Here is a 24,409-nt window from a genome sequence, read left to right as displayed (position 1 = left end):
GTCTCCTTATGATAAAGAAACCCTTTCTAATGTCCACAATGAATTCTACTTTCTTGCTGTCTAGATGAGCGTAACTTTCATAAAGTTGAAACAATGCAATTGTGACAAAGGAGTCCTTTGGTTATTTTTTATGTGTGCAAGTGTACACAGGCAATTTTTATAGAAGAGTAAAGTATGTAGAACCCTCCTCCCAGAGTTTTTTGCTTGAAAGAGTTAACGGTCCAAATTTCCTAGTAAAGAGTCTATACTCCCCCTTTTTGACATGAGCTCATTAAAGGAGAAGTTCACCTTTAGAACATAGTCTAAATTTGAATAGCCCCAGTCAAAAGAAACATTTTTGTAATTTATCTTTATTATTTGTAATAGTTTTGAAGCTTCAGACCATATAAGCTGTGGATCGCTGCTGGTAAAAGTCTCCCCCCTGGGCTTTCTGCTGCCTCTCATCTAGGGATCGCCAACATGGCTTTCTATTCTGCCTATTATTGCCCATGCCTCCCCTACTTCATTTGTATGCATTGTAAGTAATGTATCAGTGTTTGCAGATGACACAAAACTATCCAGCCCAATTTATTCCATTCACAATGTGGCATCCTTGCAACATGATCTTAACAAACTGGCAATCTGGGCAGCTACAGTAAGTGACAGATGAGATTCAATGTTGATAAATGTAGAGTCATACACCTGGGATGTAAATATATCCAAGCCACTTATACCCTTAATGGGACTGCACTAGGCAAATCCATAATGGAAAAGTACCTTGGAGTCCTTGTAGATGATAAACTTGGCTGTAGCAAGCGATGCCAGTCAGCAGCATCAAGGGCAAATAAGGTCTTGAGCTGTATTTAAAGTGGCATAGATTTGCGGGAGGAGGGGGTCATTCTTCCACTGTTTAGAGCACTGGTAAGGCCCCATCTAGAATATGCCGTACAGTTTTGGTCTCCAGTGCTCAAACAGGACATTATTGAATTAGAGAGGGTACAGAGAAGGGCAACTAAGCTGGTAAAAGGTATGGAAAATCTTAGCTATGAGAAAAGACTGGCCAAGTTGGGGTTGATCACTTTGGAGAAGTGCAGTGACACGAAACGCGTCAGACCTCATGGCGCTATGGAAATGGTGTACCAAGATGTTTAATTAAATAAAGGAAATTTGTTTTAAACTATAATCTGGAAACAAGCGATTCTGTTTGAAAAGGACCCTGGAGTGCGCTGTCCAACCAATACCCTGCACTTTGGAGAAGAGGCCCCTAACTTTTTACTTAACCCACGGGCGTCATATTCAGCCGCTTTGGTAATCTTCGGAATGAGAAAGGTGCTTCTGCAATTTTCAGGAGTTTTGGCGCATGCACAGTTGTCGCGAAACAGAAAATTGCTCCAACTGCGCATCTGCCACTCTGCCGGTCTCATTCCGAAGATTACTGAAGAGAAGATGGCGCCTGGGAACTCTGCCCCACAGAATCTGCACATAAGGGCAGACTTAGGGGTATTTGCACGGGTTAACACTTCTTAGGCTGGGGGGAGGAGGGGGGGTCTATGTAGGGTAGGGGTTTTTTAACTTTTTGGTTTGCTTCTCCTTTAATGATTGATATGAAACTATGTATAAATAGTTAAGGGGATCATAAAATAATCTCTCTGTTTTATTAAGATGTGGTATTCTCTCCCTGAATCAGTTGTACATTAGATAGCTTAAAGATGATCACAGCTCTAAAGCTGGCCATAGATGTTGAGATTTTTAAAAGATCAGATCCTGATCGTGAGACCACGATCTTCTCAGAACGATCGTACGAATTGTCCATCAACTAAAAAGACCAATTTACCAGGAAAACAAAGGGGAGCTGCCTGCTTGGCCCTGCAAACATAGATACATTGCACTGGAACCGACAAAGATTTTTTGACCTGGCCAATCAATTTCCTGACAGATGTTGGCCGAAAAATTGTAAGATGTACGATCGTTCGAATCCCACTAACCGCACGATAATTTCGAAGGATTGGTCGGTCTTCCCTAAAATCGGTCGTTCGGCAAGAAGAATCTTCGCGTCTATGGGGAGCTTAAGGGCAGCTTTCACAATATTTATATATAATCACAAGCAGCTCATTTCAGCTACTTCCTGGTCTGGTGTGAAACTCTGCCCCCTTTCTTTTCAGAGCTTTCTTTTTCTTTGAATATGGTCAAAGAGTTTCCTTATACGGATGTCTGTGTGATTTCCATTGGAGCAGAGGCAGCAAAAATGCACAAGGATTACTTTTGAGGATCCTTTAATGTTTATGCATTTTTTCTATATAAGCTCAAATAAATGAGCTCATGTCAAAAATGGTGGTATATTTTCACCTTTAAAGAGTACAGAGCTCAGCATAATGAGACTGGTGACAGGTGTTATTTAAGGGCCAGAATGCACAGGTCCGTTCACTTGCCAGTTCACTTGCCTAATTGGCTTCCCAAATGCCAGTACACGTCCAAATATTGTGTATCAACAGTTGCTTGAATGAATGGATTAGGTAGGGAAGTCATTGAATGGCTGATGGGTTGGTCAAAATTAGCGGTGGCATTCTTAAGTTATGGAAAATAAAGCTTATTAAAAATCTATTTTTGTAATTGCATGTGCTAATTGATTATCCAGTGTCACTTTCATCATGATATTAACATAGCATAACTTAGGTTGAAGCCTCTCCAGAATTACTTTATGACTCCCAAGATGGCAAAACCCTACAGTGCACTGATAGCAGTTTTTGTCCTGTCTGACTTGTAGTTTATAAATGCTTTCCTTTCCTTTTATATTAACTTCCTTAATTTTGAACTGAGCCACACAGGGTGGTCCTTAACACGCTTACATTTCCTTCTAAAGGAACACATTGAGAACAGAAATGATTAAATATTTGAAATAGCAAACATTTCTGTTCTTCTTTTTCTTTATCAGATGTTTTTATCAGAATCTATGCTCTGAAGTACTGACTGACTGACTGGCAGAGTGCTGTTAAAATGTTAGGCACCACCAAGTAAATGAAATCTAAGTTGTTTTTTTTCCCCTCCACAAAATCACATTTTAATTAACCTGTTTATATTTAAAGGATAATGTCTTGTATGGCTATCCATGGAGCCCTTCAGTTGGCTGAGGGCCATAAGAATCCTTTTGGGGGTCACATCCAACCCATAAGCTTCCAGGTGTACAGCACTGCATTTGTGGATGGAAGCGGAGGGTGACTAATAGTGGCCAGACATAACAAAAGCAGGAACAGGCCCCCCCCCATAATCTTACCCATAGGGTTTACAAAGCACAAACCAGCAGAAAAACAGGCATTGTGGATCTACAGTGCTCAGATTTACATATGTATGCACAGAGCAAAGTTTAAATATCTTAAAGAGATATGGACACATTCCTGTTAAAGTGGGTCAGCATTTCTTTAACTTTATATAAATAAAACTAAATACTTAGGGCAAAGGCACCCAGAGTGTTGGCTCTGTTGCTCCCAGCTTGTGTAGTTTACTGCAGGTGGAAAGGAGTGGATCTGCTCTCTTCTGCATCTCTATGTATCTGTACTGAAAATTATAGCTTCATACATAGCCGTACATTTTAGTGCAGGTAAGCGGTTCTGCAGAAAAGAGCAGACTGTTTTTGTCTTCAGAAAAAACTCAGGCTGAGAGCAGTGGAGCTAGTGCTAGTGCTCAGTGTGCCCTTGCCATTATTGGCATATAGGACTGATTTAAATTAGAAGCCTATGCATGATCATATAGTAGTTATGAAAGGAGTGTTATTGGCTCCATGAATTTGGCATGTATATATTTTTACTCCATTTATTTTTTAGTACGATTGGGCATAACTTGAATGACCTGTGACTATTGTGTATAGATAGCAGCCAGCAAGGAATACAATACAATGCAATTATGGGCATTAAGCTGTGTCAAGGTTCAGTTCAAATACAGAAGTATGATACATTTGAAAAGCTTATCATCAACTTGGGATTCTGGCAGAACCGGTTGTAGACCAAAAAAAAAATTAACCATACACATGTTCTTTTGCCTCTAAATCTTCTTGGACTAAACACTATGGCTGTGAAAGTGGATTTTGCTACAAATTCAACTTTTCCTGTCTTGTTTTAGTGAAAGCAATTAACTGGGGCTCATTTATCAAAACTTGGCAAATTTGCCCATGGGCAGTTACCAATAACAACCAATCAGTGATTAGCTTTTTATAGCCAGCTGCAAGTAGAAAAATGAATGCAGCAATCTGATTGGTTGCCATGGGTTACTGCCCATGGGCAAATTTGCCCAGTGTTGATAAATGACCCCACTGTCTGTTTCTTTCTGTGGACTGTGGTGTTCAGTCCAGAAAACATGCACAAGAAATATTTGGGTTATGAGAGTTCAGTTGATTTGTGCTCAGGGACAGAACTAAGTGTAGGCAGAATAGGCACCTGCCTAGGGCCCAATGAGATGCTGGGCAGGTACCTGCTTAAGTGTCTTCTGCCTACTCCTAGTCTATGTTCCCTCCCCTCCTCACTCTCTATTCTTTCCCTCCCTCCTTCCCTCTCCCCTCACCTAATGTGCATGTGCACACAATGTTGCAATCGTACGTGCGCAGGGCCTTAATTATACAAATACTTGTTTCCTATTTAGAAAATCAGTATTTCATATGATATATGATTATATTATTGATTATATGATATTACCGTATTAAAAATGCTGTGCCTAATGAAAGGCTGAAAAGAATTCAACACATCCCCTCATACACAACATTTTACATAGGGTCTCCTTACTATGCTATAATTGAAAAATTTCTAAACCATGTGAGAATATATTTCATGGGGCATCCTTGGCCTGCTTCATAAAATCATTCCATCAGCATCACCTTTTTTTAGTCTTATCCTTCACTTTGCTGTAACTTTATATAATAAAATCATTTTTTTTTTATTTGAGCACAGGGTTAGTTGCCACTTTGTAACTATGAAAATATATTTGTGGTAGTATTACATTCAAAGTAAAACACACACACCAAACTGTTCCCTTCTTCATTTCTTCTCAGGAAACCCATACAATTCATCAATTTCATTATGTGAACTGGCCAGACCATGATGTTCCATCATCATTTGATTCTATTCTGGATATGATTGGCTTAATGAGACATTACCAGGCTCATGATGATGTACCTCTATGTATACATTGCAGGTAAGTGCCATTTTATATGGAGATACACACACACACAGTTCAATTTTTTTCTTAAATAACCTCACATTTGAGTTGAGTATATTTAAATTTATTAGAGTTAAAAAAAAAAAATTCACATAAATTCTACCTTAGATAAATCTGCCCACAAGTGTTACAGGCGCTAATGTGTTGACTTTACCTTTAATAGTGCCGGATGTGGACGGACTGGAGCAATTTGTGCAATAGATTACACGTGGAATCTGCTGAAAGCTGGCGTAAGTCTTTTCTCTTGTATAACAGACTTCTTTGATGTTGCAAATAAATCTGATCACACATTGTTTAGTGTTGTCTTGTTTTCTATCTTGCTTCAGATAATACCAGAAAAGTTCAATGTATACAGTTTAATTCAAGAAATGAGGACCCAACGACATTCAGCAGTGCAGACAAAGGTACATGGTTTAGAGATAAATATTTAATAATTTGGTCTGTATTTGACTGTTGTACATACGCAGTGTATGGATGTACTAAAAGAAGTGTATATAGACAATGTAATGGACCGAAGAAAAAATACAAGGGAAGACACTTTAGTATTGTTTAGTATTGTAACATTTCTTACGTTATAAAATAGCTGAAATGTTTTCTAAAGATTAGTTTGCATGTTTTCATGCCTTTTTTGTTTTGTATCCGTTTGCCTAAATATTGAATTACTACCCTTCTGTAGTAGTTTTGTTTGCTTGACATTGAATACAATGGAGTATGTTTTCATTCCATCTAAATGATGTCATTGCCTTACAGGAGCAGTACGAGTTGGTGCACCGTGCCATAGCCCAGCTATTTCAGAAGCAGCTGGAAGTGTATGAAAATGAGACAGGGAAAATTGATGGCTTGGTATGTGTTTTAATACATTCCTTCACTTTGAAGGGGTAGTGTAGGCCCCCTGACATTGCTGATCTATAGCCATAACTTCATATACACGAAATATTGATCCACTGCACCGCCAATCCATATTATCAACTAATGCTGGTGTACAACAGGGTTAAATTATGACCACAGTCTCTCTATTATCAGTTATTGTTAGCCATAACTTTATCATGGGAAAGCTGCCGCTGCATTTTACCAACTTTTAAAGGAGAACTAAACCCTACAAATTAATGTGGCTAAAAATGCCATATTTTATATACTGAACTTATTGCACCAGCCTAAAGTTTCAGCTTGTCAATAGCAGAAATGATCCAGGACTTCAAATATCTTGGAAAGTGAATGCAACACTCACATGCTCAGTGGGCTCTGAGCAGCTGTTGAGAATCGAAGCTTAGGGGTTGTCAGAAATTATCAAGCAGAAATTAGGTTTGGCCGTAATATAAGCTGATGCTACAGGGCTGATTATTAAATTCTAATGCTAGTTGCACTGGCTTCTGTGCTGCCATGTAGTAATATCTGTATTAATTACTTATCAGCCCTATATTGTGACACTTCTATTCTATGGGTACTGTATATTGTGAGTGGGTCCCTAAGCTTTAGTAAGTGACAGCAGCACAGAGCATGTGCAGTGAATCAGCAGAAAAGAAGATGGGGAGCTACTGGGGCATCTTTGAAGACACAGATCTTTACTGCTAAAGGGATGTGGTTGCCTTGAGGCGGTACAGAAAACCAAAACATAATGTACGACATTTCTTGCTACTTCTTTAGTTTAGCTTTACTTCTCCTTTAAAAGGGCTGCAGTGCTGCACATTTTCCAAATTAATTATTGCCCTGTCTTGCAGTCAAAAGCCACTCCTAGTGTTTTTACAGTGATAGAAATGGCCATGTAAGAGCTTCATTTTCAAACTTGCTGACATTCAATATGCCCTTGTTATTTTGCCCTTCTGGCGCTGCCATGCCCAGCTGCCATTGTACCTTTCCTTCTCAATAGTGCAAGATAATCAGGCTTATTTGCCTATGTTGTCCCTGTAAGTTGGAATTAAGCACCACTATGGATGTTTTTGCCTCCGTTTGGAAAGCATTGCTCTATATCTGCACAGTCAATTTGTCAAGTCTAATTTATGCAAATTTGTTGTTATAATATTCACATAGTTGTGAAATATATCATTGACATCTCTTGCAACAAAACATTTGGTATCTTTGTGCCACTTTCCTGTTAAAACATCCAGGGTGGCAGTGGCGTAACTACCTGGGGAGCAGGGGGTGCGATTGGGCCAGGCCCGCACCCAGGGTCGGACTGGGGGGCCCGGGGCCCACCGGGACCGCTGTCCAGGGCCCCCCTCTGGCCCCCGCTACCTACTTTGAGCCGAAGCGCCGATCAGCATACTCCGTCAGGCGGCGCATCGCGCATGCGCAAAAATCACTAAGCGCGCATGCGCAAATGGCGCTAGGCGCGGGTGCGCAAATGGCGCTGCGATGCGCCGAAATAGTTTTTTCCGAAAAACTGTTTGGGAGAGGGGGTCTGGTCCGGCCAGTCCGACACTGCCCGCACCCTCTCAGGGCCCCCCAGCAGCTCGCGCCACTGGATTCCAGCCGAAAGTAGCGTACGGAGGGGGGTGGGGGGGGCAAGGCTGCGCGTCCCCCGCCAGGGCCCGTCCCCTCTAGTTATGTTACTGTAGGGTGGGCACAGCATATGTGCATTGGTTGTAATATTCCACCTGTACCAAAGCTGGCATTACAGGCAGGCTGAGGTTTAACTGAAGTGTTATTTGCCAATACAAGTCACGTGGCAGTAAGAAAAAGTAATGTTATAATGAGGGGTGGAATAAAGAAGATGTGTTTGCATTTGGGAATTTTTTCTGTAGAAGGAAGAAGGTGATACAGTACACTAATGTACAGTTACATTTGCAGGAGGACAACAACATCGATGATAATATACCTTCAGAGAATGAAAAAACAGACTCTCCACCTCCGAAACCCCCAAGAATCCGGAGGTCAGTCATGTTTAAAAAGGTTTTCAGAACATACAATTTTGAACTATCCAAAGAATAAATTGTGTGTTCCTCGTTTTTTGATTGATTCTCTGTAATAGTAGAAGAGTAGCTTGATGGTAATTTAGTCACGCTGACAGCAAAACAATTCCGTTGGGTTTGTTAATGTTTAAATGTATTTTAATAACATTAAGGCATACACTGCTCCATATATCGACTCTTTATCCAAAAAAGGATTCATAACTTCAATTCACAATACCAAGGGGCAGATTTATCAAGGGTCAAATTGAAGAATCGAATTTGAAATTCGAATTTTCAAAAATTTTTATGGTCAAAACTGTCAAATGACTTTAAAAATTCAAATTTGATTTTCAAGATTTTTTATACTCTAGCCCTTTAAGAATTTGAATTCCACTATTCACCACCTAACACTTGCTGAATTGCTGCTTAAGTCAATGGGAGAGGTCCAGGGATCAAGTTGTTTACCGTCTTCTTGACATTTGAGGGGTTTTTTTTAGAGAAAAAACTCGAATCGAGTTTTTGGGACAATTGAATTCATCAGAGTTTTAAAAATTAGATTTTTTTTAAAATAAATTTAGATTGGTCAAATTTCAAATTTAGGGGAGTTTTTAAAAACTCGCATGAATTCGAAATTCGACCTTTGATAAATGTGCCCCCCATAGCCAAAAACGTTGTGCTTTATATTAGGGATACACCGAATCCACTATTTTGGATTTGGCCGAACCCCCGAAATCCTTCGCAAGAGATTCGGCCGAATACCGAATCGAATCCTAATTTGCATATGCAAATTAAGGGTGGGAAGGGGAAAACATTTTTTACTTCCTTGTTTTGTGACAAAAAGTCACGCAATTTCCCTTCCAATCCTAATTTGCATATGCAAATTAGGATTCGGTTTGGCCGGGCAGAAGGATTCAGCTGAATCCGAATCCTGCTGAAAAAGCCAGAATCCTGTCCGAATCCCGAATTCGGTGCATCCCTACTTTATATATGGGTATTTCAAGTACTATATGGTATAGTACTATTCAAGTGCTTGTTCTAAGCATACAGCTGCCTCATTTATATTGATAATGATGTTTTTTATTAGGATTAACACATTGTTCAGTGCACAGACCATTCCAGTTGTTCAGGCATGGAATATGTATTCAGGAAAGGTCAGGATGGCAGCATATTGTCACAGCTTTCTTATCAATGCTTCAATGTTTCTATTTCAGCTTACTGGAAGAAAGTTAAGCGTTGTCTATTTTTGGCATATCTGCTGCATTCTGTGGCTTTGGCTCCAGCAGTTTAATTTGATGTTAGAACCTCACACTGTAGTGCTGTGAAGAACTGAGAATGACTTGAGAGTTTTTCCTTGGGCTCTTGCCAACAATCTTGATTAGGCTTTCTCAATTCAGTCTTTTGTGCCACAGTACATTGTAGTATTGGTCTGGAGTGACATTGTTCCATGTATGGTGTGAATTACGCTTAAAGGAAAACTATACCCCTCACACAATGTAGGTCTCTATAAAAAGATATTAACAGCTTATACGTAAAACCCTGCTTCATGTAAATAAACCATTTTCATAATAATATACTTTTTTTAGTAGTATGTGGTAATCATAAAAAGAAACATACCACACAAACATACCAAAAAAACTATAACTGTTAGGTGACACGAGCCAATTAACAGACAGAGTTATGTCTTTTGCTTCCACACTTCTTCCTGTTACAGTTAGAGTTGCATTATTTCTGGTCAGGTGATCTCGGAGGCAGCACACAGACCATCATGAAATAGTGGTTCAAGGCAAGAGATGTAAAAGGGCAATATTTACTTAAATATATATACCAGTTTGATAAGATTCTTTAATATGCCACTTAATTTGATCTGTTGCTCAAGTATTCATTTTAGGGGTATAGTTTTCCTTTAATGCTGTTGATCTCCCTACTTTACTGAAACTGTTCATAGCTGCCATATATACTGAAGCTTGTCTTGCTCTAAAGAGGTTAAGAGGCTCATTGTTGATGTGAAGTGGCTCAGTTAAGTGTTTCTTCTTTAAAGGAGAATGAAAACCCTTTTACAAAAAAATCCGTACCCCCCCTGCTTCCCTCAGGCTAACTACCCCCCTGGGGAAATGCCCCATACTCCATACTTACCCCTTATCGCAGATTCTTCCAGCAGAGTTGCACGCATTCATCTTCTGCGTCGTCTGGAAGCTAACTGGGAGATCGGCAATTTCCATGTAATTCCGTGCATGCGCAGTTGCGCAAACCGGCAAACTGCTCCTATAGGAATTAGTGACAAATCATTTTCATTAGGTTAAAGCAGACCACTCCATTGTGTAACAAAATAGTGATATTCTTTTTACCACTTTAGCAAAAACTTGAATAAATGAAGGCAAATAGTACTTTTTTTCTGTGGTTGTTGTTACCGAATGTGACTTTGCGGTCTGCATATTCATTATGTACCCACATACATATATGTTCACACATGCACACACATGTACAAATATAATGGCTTCCCAGTCTCAGCGAACACAATCCCTGTTGATTTGTAGAGAATTCTGGGAGAGATATATCATCCATTTAGAGTTTGCCTGGCTAATGCCACATAAAAAAAATTGTGGCAACCAAACTGAAACTGACATTTCATATATTTTCGGCATGCACATTGGTGGCTTTGTATCAACTGCAATTGAATCATACTGCTTTATCCAATGACGTGGGATTTGCATTGTTCATATGATAGGCTGAATTGTATCACATAATCAAATTCATCTTGTTACACTAGGCTAGTGCCACACAGGGCTTGCAATGCTAGAATCAGCCATTCCCTCTACATTCTACCCTCTCCTATATCTGCATACACACACTAGGTCTGGGTGAAAACTCACACAGTGGATTTTAGAGAGAAAATGTATAGGTCGACACAGTGAATGTTGACACAGGAGCGAGTGGAGGCCAGTAGATTGACTGATTCTTGCCTGTGTTTGTACACAGGGGAGGATAAGCACCATGTGATACTAGCCACAAGAGAAAGGATGAGGTTGCTTGCATTTCACACCAAATTGTGGTTCTAACTTAACTAGATAACCTAAAAGGTTCATTGTGACCCTTAAAATTGGTATTGCAAATATTCGTTTTAAAGGAACAGTTCAGTATAGAAATAAAAACTGGGTAAATAGATTGCTCATGTAAAATAAAAATTATTTACAATATAGTTAGTTAGCTAAAAATGTAATCTATAAAGGCTGGAGTGACTGATGTCTAAAATAATAGCCAGAACACTTTGTTCCTGCTTTTCTGCTCTCTAACTCTGAGTTAGTCAGTGACTTTAAGAGGGGACATAACTGTTTGCAATTGATCCTCAGCATGCAGCATCAGATTCAAAAGCAAACAGTTATGACCCATGTGCTCCCCTCAAGTCAATGATTAATTGGTTACTGCCTGGTAACCAATCAGTGGAAACCAAGAGAGCTGCAAAACAGGAAGTAGTGTTCTGGCTATTATGTTAGACATCCAGTTATTTTTACACTGAACTGTTCCTTTAAAGCAGTCGTTCACCTTTAAATTATATTTTGGTTTGATATAGAAAGTGATATTCTGAGACAATTTGCAGCTGGTTTTCATTTTGTAGTGTTTGTGAATTTTGAATGACAGTTTTTTTTTTTTTGTTCAGCAGCTCTTCAGTTTGGGATTTCAGGAGCTCTCAGGCAAATCAGGCAATGATTTAAATGAGAGAATGGAAAGTGAATAGGTATGGGCCTGACTAGAAGCAAAGACAGCTGAAGCCTTACAGAGCAATAGCTTTTTGGCTGCTGGGGTCCTATCTGAAAGCTGGAAAACAGGATGACAAATAATTCAAGAACTATAAAAACGGAAAATGTACTTAAAATAGTCTATTGTATAACCTACTTAAAGGTGTACCACCCCATTACAAACATGTTGGCTGTAGCAAAAAAGTCTCAAGTGCCAAAGAGATATGTTACTCTAACATAAAAGACTAAGTACTGGTACTAGTGATACACTACTACATTGGCTATCATGTGTCATCCATTGGCCTTTTCACCCCAGTTACATTAGTATTAGGATTGTTTACCAACACCGCAAATTTTCCAAATGAGTTAAAGTGCCTAAGATGCCCTTTCAAACATCATGACTGGTAAATGGTAGTAGTATATTCATCATGAAAAAATATTGTATGACATGACTGTATTAAATAAAATTGTAATCTGTGGTATACATGTATTTCAGTTGCCTCGTAGAAGATGTGAAGGAAGAAATCCTGCAGCCCCCTGAATCCCATCCTGTACCTCCCATTTTGACTCCATCACCACCATCTGCCTACCCAACGGTCACCACTGTATGGCAAGACATTGATCGCTATCATCCAAAACCAGTTCTACACATGCAGTCACTGAATAATCCAACAGATCTGAATGAAAATTATAGCAAATCTGGAGAACTGATAGGGAAGAATGAGCAGAAACTTGAGCGCAAACTTAGTTTTGAAATAAAGAAAGTCCCTCTCCAAGAGAGCCCTAAAAGTTTTGAGGCGAGTGCAGGTTTGCAAAGAGGATTTGGCATAAAAATGAAATCTGCTTCCTCCTATGCAATTGATCAGTCTTCAAAAATTCCAGCATCTGGCTCTTTGGAGTCTGTAGTGGGCTTGCCTTCAAACATCTGCACTGATTGTACAAGTTCCAAGCCATCAAAACAGTTCCAAGGGGTTTCACATCAAAGAGACTCTGATCCGCCCTCAAGACCAGACCATTTGCCACTGGAAAAAGGACTTTCAGTGTCTTCTGGGATGTGTAAAAATGTGTCTTCCACTGCTGAAAACCCTTTAGCTTTGTGCCCTTGTTATTCTGGAAGTACTAGCACTGTCCTGTCCTGTCCAACCCAAAATCAGGCTGATGATCGGAGTACTCTTTCACTTAAAGCCCCACTGTCCTTTACTAACCCTCTGCACTCTGATGACTCTGATATAGAAGAGGGAAATTGTTATGGATCGATGACAAAGAGTTTGTTGAACATATCAACCGCAAGTGCCACTGTATCTGCTGCTTCGGCAGTTGAAAACCCATCAACTAGGAAAGTATTACCTATGTCAATTGCTAGACATGACTCGCCGAGCCCAAAACACCCCAAAGCTGAAAAAAGTAAGTAAAATCGTGCTACTCTTCACTCTGCAGCAGTGATCTCTGTGTACAAATGTTTTTCTCTTTACCACTTATATTTTTAATTTTATAAGAAGAATATTTGCAAATTATTTGTAAATATAACTATTATTGAAAGCTGTTTTTATAATTTATTGTTCCCTGGGTCAGAATCTTAAAACAAGGTAACAGGAGTTGATTCTCCATCAGATCTAGTTATCATTTGGCTTGCAGCATTGTTTCAGAGGCAGGATTGCAGGGACACTGTTTATGAATAGCAATTACAAATTACTTTAAAACCACTGGAAATGTTTAATGAATGTATTTTGCAAAGATTCTTAGAATTTACATTTCATTTACTATGAAAAAAAATAGGGTTTCAGTGGAGGGCCCTGTTAAGTATTAGTTATTTAAAAATAGCGAAGCTGAATTGAACATGGTATTATAGACTGAACTGGGGAGCTGAAGAATTCCCATTGGTTCATTCTATTTTACAACCTATCAAAACGTTCTATGCTTTCAAGCATAATCCCATCAGAATCGCAAGACAGAAAATGTTTTGTAGTTTGAGAAGAATAAGGGTCTTAACAACCGTAGGTAAACACAAGTCTACTTTATTTTCTTTAAAGGAGTTAATATCAGATATAAGACATAAATCTATGGGAAGTCAAATGGACGACCCAAAATATAGTTAGTTGAATTTAAAGTTTCCAGCAATCATCTGTGAACAAAGAATTTGTTGTATTCAGTTGTTCTTTACATTCAGTTGTGACATTATCGAAACCCTTCATATAATTGTCCTACTGCACCCCCCCATGTTTTGTAAGGTAGATGGACCAAAAACTTGAGTGACCAGACTAAACTAGAGTGATTCTGGGACCTGCCATGCCAATAAGGCCAATAATTGCTTGGCAAAGTAGTGTTGTGGATGTGGGATGTATAAATATGCATACAGTATAACATGTTCAAATGCATAACTGTAACCTAAATAATAGCAATTGTAATGCATTGCTTAGAAGGATTCAAGTCTTGGGCCACCAACATCCATAGTGGTATATTACTCATATGGAGTCCAAACATAAACACTACTCTAGCGCAGGGGTCCCCAAAATTTTTCCACCCGTGAGCAACATTCAGATGTAAAAAGAGTTGGGGAGCAACACAAGCATCAAAAATGTTCCTGGGTGGTGCAAATAAGGGCTGTGGTTGCTGTTGGTAGCCCCTGTGTGGACTCGCAGCCTACAGGAGCCTCTGGCAGTACACCTGGTTTTTATGCAACCAAAACTGTTCTCCAAGCCTGAAATTCAAAAATAATCACCTGCTTGGAGGCCACTGAGAGCAACATCCAAGGGGGAGCAATGTGTTGCTCACAAGCTACTGGTTGGGGATCCCTGCTCTAGCATATGTGTAACCCAGCATCACAGAGGACAATGACATGTAAAGTGCTTTATCTATGGCAGCCACTGGCGCCATCACTTGAAATTGTTCACTTTGCCTATAACCAACAATTCCCTCCTGTCAGTGCCAGTTTCCAGTGTCTGAAGAGTGTTTCCCATTTATCTGAGTGGCAAGTAGCTGCATACCAGTAGTTATTCTAAAGATCACTGTAAGCCCAATATTTAGTGATAATGCTGTGCTGGTGGAGGGTAAGGAAGTGTCTTCACACTCTTGTCTTTGAAAATGAAAACTACAGTCTGTGTTCCCACCAGCAGTATCACAGGCCCTTCTCTGCTTCCATAAATGGTGGTAATACGATCATAGGCCTACTTCAGTATCATTGTTTATGGCAAATGGAAAATATGCAAAGCCTATATACAATATATATATATATATATATATATATATATATATATATATATATATATATATATATATATATATATATATATACATACACATACATACATACATACACTCAACTGAACATTTATGAAATAGCAGAAGTGGCTGCAATATATATATATATATATATATATAGATATATAGATATATATATTTTGCAGCCTCTTCTGCTATTTCATAAATGTTGTTCAGTTGAGTGTTCAAAGTGAATGCTTGTTAGCAGTGTGTCACATAATTTGTCTGATGTGCGAGGGATAGCCAAGACTCCTAGATTGCTGTGGGGTAGATACAGTATTAGCCCAGCAGTCTAATACAGTTCAGTTGAGTAGTGGCATTATCAGATCATGACATTCTGTAGAACTGTGGCATGTGAGAGCAGGCAGGGGCTGGGATTGACTTGCAGGAATGTACGTGCAGAAAGGACTGGCCCCATCTTCCTCCCAGTCTGTGAAGGATTGTCAGGCAAGTTGGGGGTGAGGGAACTTGCTGCATTTAGGAATGTCCCACAGTTGAAGCCAGTTTAGTAGCTCCCTGCAACTGAAATACAGTTTTAGCTCTTTCTAGAACCACATAACATGTCAGCTTTAAATGAAGGCAATGATGTTTGTTTCCTTCTAGAAATATCAGGCAAGATGTGAACTATTTGAAAGTTACTCCTTTATAAAATGAACAAAGCATTCCACTATATTGGCCAACAAAAAGTCACTTTCAGCAAAATGTGTGAATTATCGGTCCTTTAGACGGATTTGGCAGCTTATCTGCCAGTGTATGGAGGCTTCCAACCGGTCTCCCAGATCAATATCTTGCCAAGATATCGATCAGGGAGGTTTGATTTTACTGGCGATCAAGGACCGCATCAGCTAGTTGATTTAGTCTTTATCCCGTCGGTGCCCATTCTCTTCGTTGTAATCTGATCATCCAGCCCTAGGGCCAATCATTTGGATTAACCTGATATCGCCCTGCCTTTGATGGGCATATTGGGGAAAGATCCACTCGTTTGGCGACCTTGATGATCTCATCAGAACATTCTAAAGGTACAGTTAGCCTTGGCTGTCGGGCAGCTTATTCTGTATTAATTACTATGTTAATGTAGTTATAGGAATATATATCCAGAAAGCGTCAAATTATGTAATATATGTCTCCCGTGGAGTCCATATTAAACAAATCTATTGTTATTTTTAAAAAAAAATCAAATTGTGGTAGAACCACTATTTTTATGCCTTTTTGTTTACATTTTCCTTGAATTGATTCTGTTTTATCTCAGTCCCACACTGCAATTATTTCCCCCCGATTTTACATTTTCCTGGAATTTATGCAGTTTTTACTCCCCTGGAAAAAATGAAATCGGGGCACTACTTTATTTCCTTTTCCCAAGCATTCCTGATAATAGATCCATTCAACAGAGGAAATGTAGCTCATGTTGTGCACTCTTTCTCATACATGAATGCAGTATGTGGATAAAACTATAGTTACTTTGTCGCTGTGTATTCTCACACTAACCAATGGCTTGTTTCCTGTACAATTTTGCAGACATTACACAAGATCAGCATGGTGAGCCCATGTCACAGACCCTGCTTTTTTAATTCCACTGATGTGAAAAATCAACTGGCATCCCCATCGGGTAGAATTATTATTATTGCCACAGATATATAAACCACAACATATTACACAGCACTGTACATTCAATGGTTGTATACATTAAACATTCAGGAAAACATACAAAGAGAACAAATAACCAATACAAGAGGTAAAGAGGGTCCTTGTGATCTAGAATGTGAAGAATACATTCTTCTGTTCCTCCTTGTCTTGTGTGCCCATTGGCTCATATCACACATATGGTGTCTTCTCCCCAGCAGTGTATTTCAGCCAGTGAAGTATGCTCCTCCTAATTCCCTATGTTCCTATATTTGAATATGAGTTCCCAGGGGTGGAACCCAATGGAGTATTGTACACGAGTAGTCAAATCATTCATGATCTTGTGGTTAACATGAAAGATGACCTAAGTACAGCAGGCCTAATAGCCGACTTACCCTCAATGCTGCTCAAAGTTCTGGTGTTATACAAAAAAATTAAATACTATTAGAGAGATGAGATCCATTATCCAAAAACTTGTTATTCAGAAAGATAAGGAGAGGTCATCTTCCATAGACTCAATTTTAAGTAAATAATTCACATTTTAAAATGTGATTTCTTTTTGTCTGTATTAATAAAACGGCACAGGTATGGGATCCATTATCTGGAAACCCATTGTCCAGAATGCTCCAAATTACAGAAGGGCCATCTCCCATAGACTCCGTTCTATCCAAATAATAAAGATTTTAAAAAATAATTTCTCTCTGTAATAGTAAAACAGTAGCTTGTACTTGATCCAAACTAAGATATAATTAATCCTTATTGGAAGCAGAACCAGCCTATTGGGTTTATTTAAGGTTAACATGATTTTCTAGTAGACTTAAGGTATGACGATCCAAATTACAGAGAGACCCATTATCCGGAAAACCCCAGGTCCCGAGCATTCTGGATAACAGGTCCCATACCTTTTCTGGAGGTTCCCTTTCATTTCTGGCGACCCTGAATGACTTGGTGGACTTCTTCCTCCTTGTACTCAGAGACTTTACACGCTGGTCTTCTCTTCAGTATTTAAATGGCTTGAGAGTTTGTACTAGAATGCTAGTGTCCACGTTTGACTATAAATGTGAATAATGTCTATTTCTGTATTATTTACATGTGTTTGTAACCCTAATTGTAAGTTAAGCAGTGGTGTTTAAAATAGTTAAGGCCACCATTATGCACTTTGGCGGAAAAAAGAATTTTAATCATCATTCCCCCTTTCTCTGCAGGCTCCAATGTCAGTGATAATTCTAGAGCATTTCAAGATGTCCCTTCACAAATGACATGACGGAGGTATTGATTTGTGACTCCAAGACTTGCTGTTCCTAGAAATGTCCATGTAGGACACAGACTGATCCCACCCTTAAAGTGGACACTGGATGAACCTGCAGATATACAACCCTCTTTGCTGGTGGAGAAACTAGTAACAATACACTGAAGAGACATTGCTGTAGCACAGACAATAAACGTGCCACTCTCACAGCAAAGTATTCCATAACTATCCTGTTCATTCAGTTGACATTAACATACCTGATGGTTCTACTGTACAATTCCATATCTGTTGTTATTATTTAATATGGGGGAATCTAGTATCAAATGCAAACAACTTTATATGCTGGGAGCAGATACCTGCCTTATATAACACTTAGGTTAAAATGAAAAAGTATTATATACGATTTTGTAACATAAAGTATTATTGCCTTAATGTCTCTTAACCCTGTTACACAAGCTGCTTGTAGATTTGTTAATATAGTCAGACTTTCATGATAGTTTCCAGACTACTCTTTTTGCTATTTTTTGATTACTATGTACCCATCCTTTTGTATTTGTACAAGGCAAGCAGGTGTATATGCAACCCCATGTCAGTCATAAACTATTCACAGAACATGTAAGAAATCTCGGCATTGTCTTAATCTGTTCTTTATCCAGAATGTAAATTATTGGCCATGATATTATTTTGTTTTTTTAAATTGTCCGAGCTGGACAACTGAATTCATCAGTGCAGGTTATAACCGACACGATTGTAATACACTTTGTAAATTGTATGCTAAAAGTTATTTTTATATTATACACAATCTCCTGGTTAAGAATCCATTTTGTCTTTGTTTTTATAAAGTCTGCAGCCTCTAAAGGGAACCTTTAAATGCATCGGCCCTCAGATATATATATCTATATATATATAGATATATATATAGATATATATATATATATATATACACACACACACAAATTCCTTAGGTTTAAGCACTCCCATGCGAATATCCATCAGACCCAGGTGCTATTCCTCGCCAGTTGTATAGAATTGTTTGAATATAGGAATGCACACTGGGATTTAAATAAAATCTTCTTTAATTATTCCAACATTTAAAAGAAATAGGTCAACTTTTCGGTCCCCCTGCTTGGACCTTTATCAAGACCTAGATCTACATTTAAAATCTCTATAAATAGGTAAAAACATATCAATTAACCAATCAGTATACAGCCTCACTCTGAAGCGTGACATCATTGTAAGGATAACCATTTCATTTGTTATTCAACTAACTTATCAAGCTGATTTAGCAACAAAGTGTAAGAGGAACACACACACCCCCCCCCCCCAACCACTTGGTTGCTGAAGGAATGGAATAACAACATTAAACAGAGACTCTCTAATACTTGCATGCAGGGATCCCCTTCCTTTGTCTCATTTATAAAAGTCACACAATCATTCCTTTGTACAAAACACTGGTAGCCTGCCGTAGGCAAAGTAATGGTGCTCAGGTTTTTATTTTGTCAACAAAAATCAAATGCAGCTTGTTGAAAGTTGGAACATATTTGTATTTCAGTGTTTATTGCTCCTTCGTTTAGAATAATAGCGAGTTAGAATCTCAATGCACAGAACAGTAGGGGAATTGTTCTTTGCACAGCAGGTCTGCTTATACTTCTGGTACTTTACACTAAAGCTGGCCATAGATGTAAAGATTTTTAAAAGATCCGATCATCATCGCAAAACCACGATTATCTCGAAACTATTGTACGAATTGTCCATCAACTAAAAAGACCAATTTGCCAGGAAAACAAAGGGGAGCTGCCTGCTTGGCCCTGCAAACATAGATACATTGCACTGGGACCGATAAAGATTTTTTAACCTGGCTGATCAATTTCCTGACAGATGTCGGCCGAAAAATCGTAAGATTTACGTTCGTTCGAATCCCTCTAACTTCACGATAATTTCGAAGGATTGGTCAGACTTTGGTAAAATCCGTTGTTCGGCAATAAAAATCTTTGCGTCTATGGGTAGCTTTACCCAAAATAAAATCAGTAGGGCTCATTTATACACACTGGGCAAATTTGAAAATGGGCAGTAGCCCATAGTGACTGGCTTTTTTTAGTCTGCTGTTTGTTGAACATTGAATGCAAGCATTTGATTGGTTGCAATGGGTTACTGCCCGGGGCAAATTTTGCCAAGTGTTTACAAATGGGCCCCATTATGTTTAAAAGAACAATACATAAAATGAGTTAAACCAGTATCAAATGTTGTGTTGAATCAGAGTTTCCTAGGAAAACTCTTGAGAATAATCATGAATTTCTTTCCATTCAATTTATTGAGAATTTCAGTGGCTATGGTACAGTAGCAAAATTAGCACAACAAAAAACAGCCTTTTTGTGTTTTTAATGATCTGATAATCTGTCCCAAATGCAACAGCAATGCTGTTATCAGCGATTTCCCTTTGATGTTAATGGAAGGTTATATATTAAATAAGAACTAGGCTAGAAATGTTGTACATTATGTTTTGGGTTTCTGTACCAGTCCAAGGCAACCACGGCCCTTTAGCAGTAAAGATCTATCTCCAAAGAAGCCCCAGTAGCTCCCCATCTTCCTTTCTGCTGATTCACTGCACATTCTCTGTGCTGATGTCACTTACTGAGCTTAGGGACCCACTCACAATATACAGTACACAAAGAATATAAATCTCACAATATAAGGCTGATTATTAGTTAATACAGATAATTACTACATGGCAGCACAGAACCCAATGCAACTAGCATCAGAATTTAAAAATCAGCTTTGTAACATCCGCTTATATAACAGGTGAACCTCATTTTCTGCTTGATAATTTGTGACAACCCCTAAACTAAGTTTCTCAACAGCTGCTCAGAGCCCACTGAGCATGTGAGTGTCACAGACACTTTCCAAGATGGTGACCCCCTGTGACAAGTTTGAAGTCCTGGATTATTGCTGCTATTGAGAAGCTGAAATTTTAGGCTGGTGCAATAAGTTCAGTATATAAAATGACATATTTAGCCATTCATTTCTAGGGTTTAGTTCTCCTTTAAAGGGGCAGTATACCTTGCTTTGTCAACATTAGTCAATGAATAGGTCTTGTGCTGATCATACTTTTTGCGTATTGTTTTAATCACAGAACACGCTTTGTGTTTTTGTTATTTCTTGATCTACACAGGGAAATCAACGCAACAGCATGTTTGGTCCTTGTGAGGTAGATAATTAGATCACCAGTGCACAGAAAATCCCCTGCACAATGGACTAACAAAACAGTCACAACAGGGTGTTGTATAATGGTAATTTAATTATCTGCCTCACACAAGAAAATTCAAACATGGAGTAGCTTCAATTTCCATGTTTGGCTTAATAAATACCATAACTATAGATTTCCTTAATTAACACAATAGGCAAAAAGTAGGTTTGACACAATCCATAGTCATTAAACCTAGGGTGAACAAGGAGGATACACTGTCCTTGTAAATGGAAACCTCCCATTCCACATATTGCACCTGTAGTCACTCTGCAGTGGAACAGTGGGAGTTGGCTTTCTGCCATTTATTCTTTGTGGAGGCTCACATCAACCTGACTGCCTAGTGGCCTCCTTATGCAGTTGTATTGTTGGGCTGCTGTGGCCCCAAAAATATTCTAAAGGTACTGGTAAAATCTTGAACTCATGTTAGTATGCCTGTCTCATAGTTTGTAGCCATGACTTTTCTTTAGAAAGTCATAATGTTTGACCTAAATGAGGAAGCTTTAATTAATTAAAGGGATACTCCAAATAAGGATAATAATATTAATGAAAAAATTATATATATTTATATTGAGCCAGTTTACAGAAGTATGAATTTATTCGTGTTGTGAGGCTGCACTTCTAATTTTTATACATGCAAACTGCATTTGTATATTTATTAAAGCAAACGTCCACAATTTCTGCTCTCAAATGGTGGTATTTTTTTTTAACTTTCCAGATGTCTATAAAACCTTGTACTTCCACTTGCTAGGAAGTGTGAACTCTTACACATAACCGAGTGCCCACATGATGCAATTTTGTGTCAAGGATCAATTATGGAGCAAAAGACTCACTAAATACTGAGGTCTTGGTACCAAGGTGCAACAAGCAATGTATAAACAAGGATTTCTATAATAATGTGATACTAAACAAAACTATGCACATACTGGGGTGATCTTGGCTCCACTGCTGTTCTGAGACTGCTTTGCTTATACCCCCTCTCCCCAGCACTCACCTTTTCAGCACTGGAGGGGGGGGGGCAATGGCGGATCCACAAAGTTTCACTTCAATTTCGCTCTCTGCACTAAAAGAGCCATATTTCTGGGTTGAAAAATGGAAATGCGCTTTTAAAGGTACCAACACTTCAATGCACAATCCAAATAAATAGCCTTTATTAAGCAAAGGAATGGCCCATACCGTGATGGAGATATTTCAGTCCTGCGGCTGCAACAGGCCCAGATCTATCTAGCGCCCCAATAGCCTTGTAGTTGATTTTTAGTATTACGGTGCCGCAGCATTTTCTTTTCATGAGAGTCTATAAATTGCCCGAATTCAAAGTTAGTGGGAATCTCTCAGCTCAGTATTAAAAAGGTTGGTCAATTCTTTTCAGAACTTTACAAAAAACCTAGTATAATTTGAGAATGGTCTTAAATAACTATAGAAGGTAGAAAATAAGCTTGTTTTACTCGTCTTTTAATTTTAAATTCACATGCCACCTTGTGGTTGTTCAGGGATATACAGGTATTTACATAGTAAGTTAGGTTGAAAAAAGACACACATCCATCAAGTTCGATCTTTAAACGCTATTTTAACCTGCCTGCCAGTTGATCCAGAGGAAAGCAAAAAAGCTGGATTTGAAGCCACTCCAATATCTTCAGAGGGGGAAAATTTCCTTCCTGACTCCAAGATGGTCCAAGATCGTACTAATCCCTGGATCAACTTGTACTATGAGCTATCTTCCATAACCCTGTATTCCCGCACTTGCTAAAGCTATCTAATGTATCAGCCTGTACAACTGATTCAGGGACAGAATTCCACATCTTCACAGCTCTCACTGTAAAAAAACTCCTTCCGAATATTTAGGTGGAACCTCTTTTCTTCTAATCGGAATGGGTGATCTTGTGTCAGCTGGGAAGACCTACAGGTAAATAAAGCATTAGAGAAATTATTATATGATCCCCTTATATATTTATACATAGTTATCATAATACCCCATTATTTAAATGATATTGACTTCCCAGAAGTGCCTCATGACTTGGCACCAGTGTTGGATAATGATATCACAGCTAAATAAGTTAAAGAGGAAATCAACGTATTTCCCTCGGGCAAGACACCCTGACCCGATGGGATTCCCAAAGAATGGTACAAGAAATATGTCGATTTTCTAGCCCCTAGATTGGCAGGAGCTGTTCAATGGGACTGGCAGGCTTAATACACTGGTGGATTCATACCGACCTATCTCCCTACTAAACTCTCAAAATTTTACTAAAATTCTAGCTAGCAGACTTGAAACCCTGGTATCAGAGCGAATTCACCAAGATCAGACAAGGTTCATGCCCTCTAAGGCCACAGACATCTGTCTACCAATTTATCTATTCAGCATAACTCAGGGCATAGAATTGTGGTGTTGCTGGACATGGCAAGAGCCTTTGACATGGTTCAATGGCAGTACCTCTGGGAAGTTTTGATCCAGAAGGAAACCATCCACCCCTGAACAACAATATACTGCAATATACTTCTGAAGGGGGACTAGCCCTACCTAACCTCAAATTATATGTTCTTGCTGCTCAGTTGGTTTATGCTCATTGGTGGATGGTCCCTAGAACGTATAACTCAGCGGTGGTCCTAGAAACTACCATAGTAGGCTCACTTGAAGCACAGGGGAGGGATTATAGCGCCGAAGGGGTTGAATTCTCCTTTAAGCTGTGCATTTAACTTTTTCTAAGGGACATGTTATCTTATATTGTTACAATTACTTATTTGCTTATCTAGATACATTTGAATTGTTACAAAAGTATCTTATCTCCTACTGTGGCTGTTCTGAGCTCTCTGCCAAAAGCCAATTAAGTTAGAAACATTGTTTCTTTTTCTGGCTTTTCGGTGCACGGGACTTTTCAGTATAAATGAGGGACTGTCCCTCTAAAAACTGGATAGTTGGGAGGTATGAAACTATATTCAATTTGACAATATGATACAGAATTTAAGAGGCAAGTGGCAGGAAAAAAAACAATAACTGATCATGTGGATGCATTAGCAATTTTATGGCACAATCCATACTTCGATACAATGATTATTATGTTTTAAGAATACTCATCTTTTTTATCTTAGCACTGCCATGCCATATAATTAAGCTTGTAATGAACAGTCATGAGAATTTAAAGTGAATTATACTGGAGTGCGAGTTCTTACTGTAATCATTTTTCTGTTTGAATGTTATAAGTTTTGAACTGGGAGTTAGCAATCAAAGCATTGTAACAGT

The 24,409-nt window shown here is 38.8% G+C and overlaps 1 protein-coding gene across 1 annotated transcript in view; it reads left to right on the top strand.

Moving 5' to 3' along the window:
• The window catches only part of ptpn12.S (protein tyrosine phosphatase non-receptor type 12 S homeolog), a 54,180-nt gene extending 35,433 nt beyond the window's left edge, over window positions 1–18,747 (top strand). Inside the window, exons 8-14 of the mRNA NM_001091372.1 lie at window positions 5,015–5,157; window positions 5,345–5,411; window positions 5,508–5,585; window positions 5,932–6,024; window positions 7,969–8,051; window positions 12,300–13,207; window positions 17,887–18,747. Coding sequence (NP_001084841.1) covers window positions 5,015–5,157; window positions 5,345–5,411; window positions 5,508–5,585; window positions 5,932–6,024; window positions 7,969–8,051; window positions 12,300–13,207; window positions 17,887–17,945 — 1,431 coding nt within the window. The 3' untranslated portion in view covers window positions 17,946–18,747. The remainder of the gene's footprint in view (window positions 1–5,014; window positions 5,158–5,344; window positions 5,412–5,507; window positions 5,586–5,931; window positions 6,025–7,968; window positions 8,052–12,299; window positions 13,208–17,886) is intronic.
• Window positions 18,748–24,409: the final 5,662 nt, after the last annotated feature.

The sequence above is a fragment of the Xenopus laevis genome, chromosome 3S (assembly GCF_017654675.1).
Source record: "Xenopus laevis strain J_2021 chromosome 3S, Xenopus_laevis_v10.1, whole genome shotgun sequence".
Taxonomy (NCBI): Eukaryota; Metazoa; Chordata; class Amphibia; order Anura; family Pipidae; genus Xenopus; species Xenopus laevis.
Note: the sequence above shows the minus strand (reverse complement) of the source record. Positions and strands in the feature narration are given on the sequence as shown.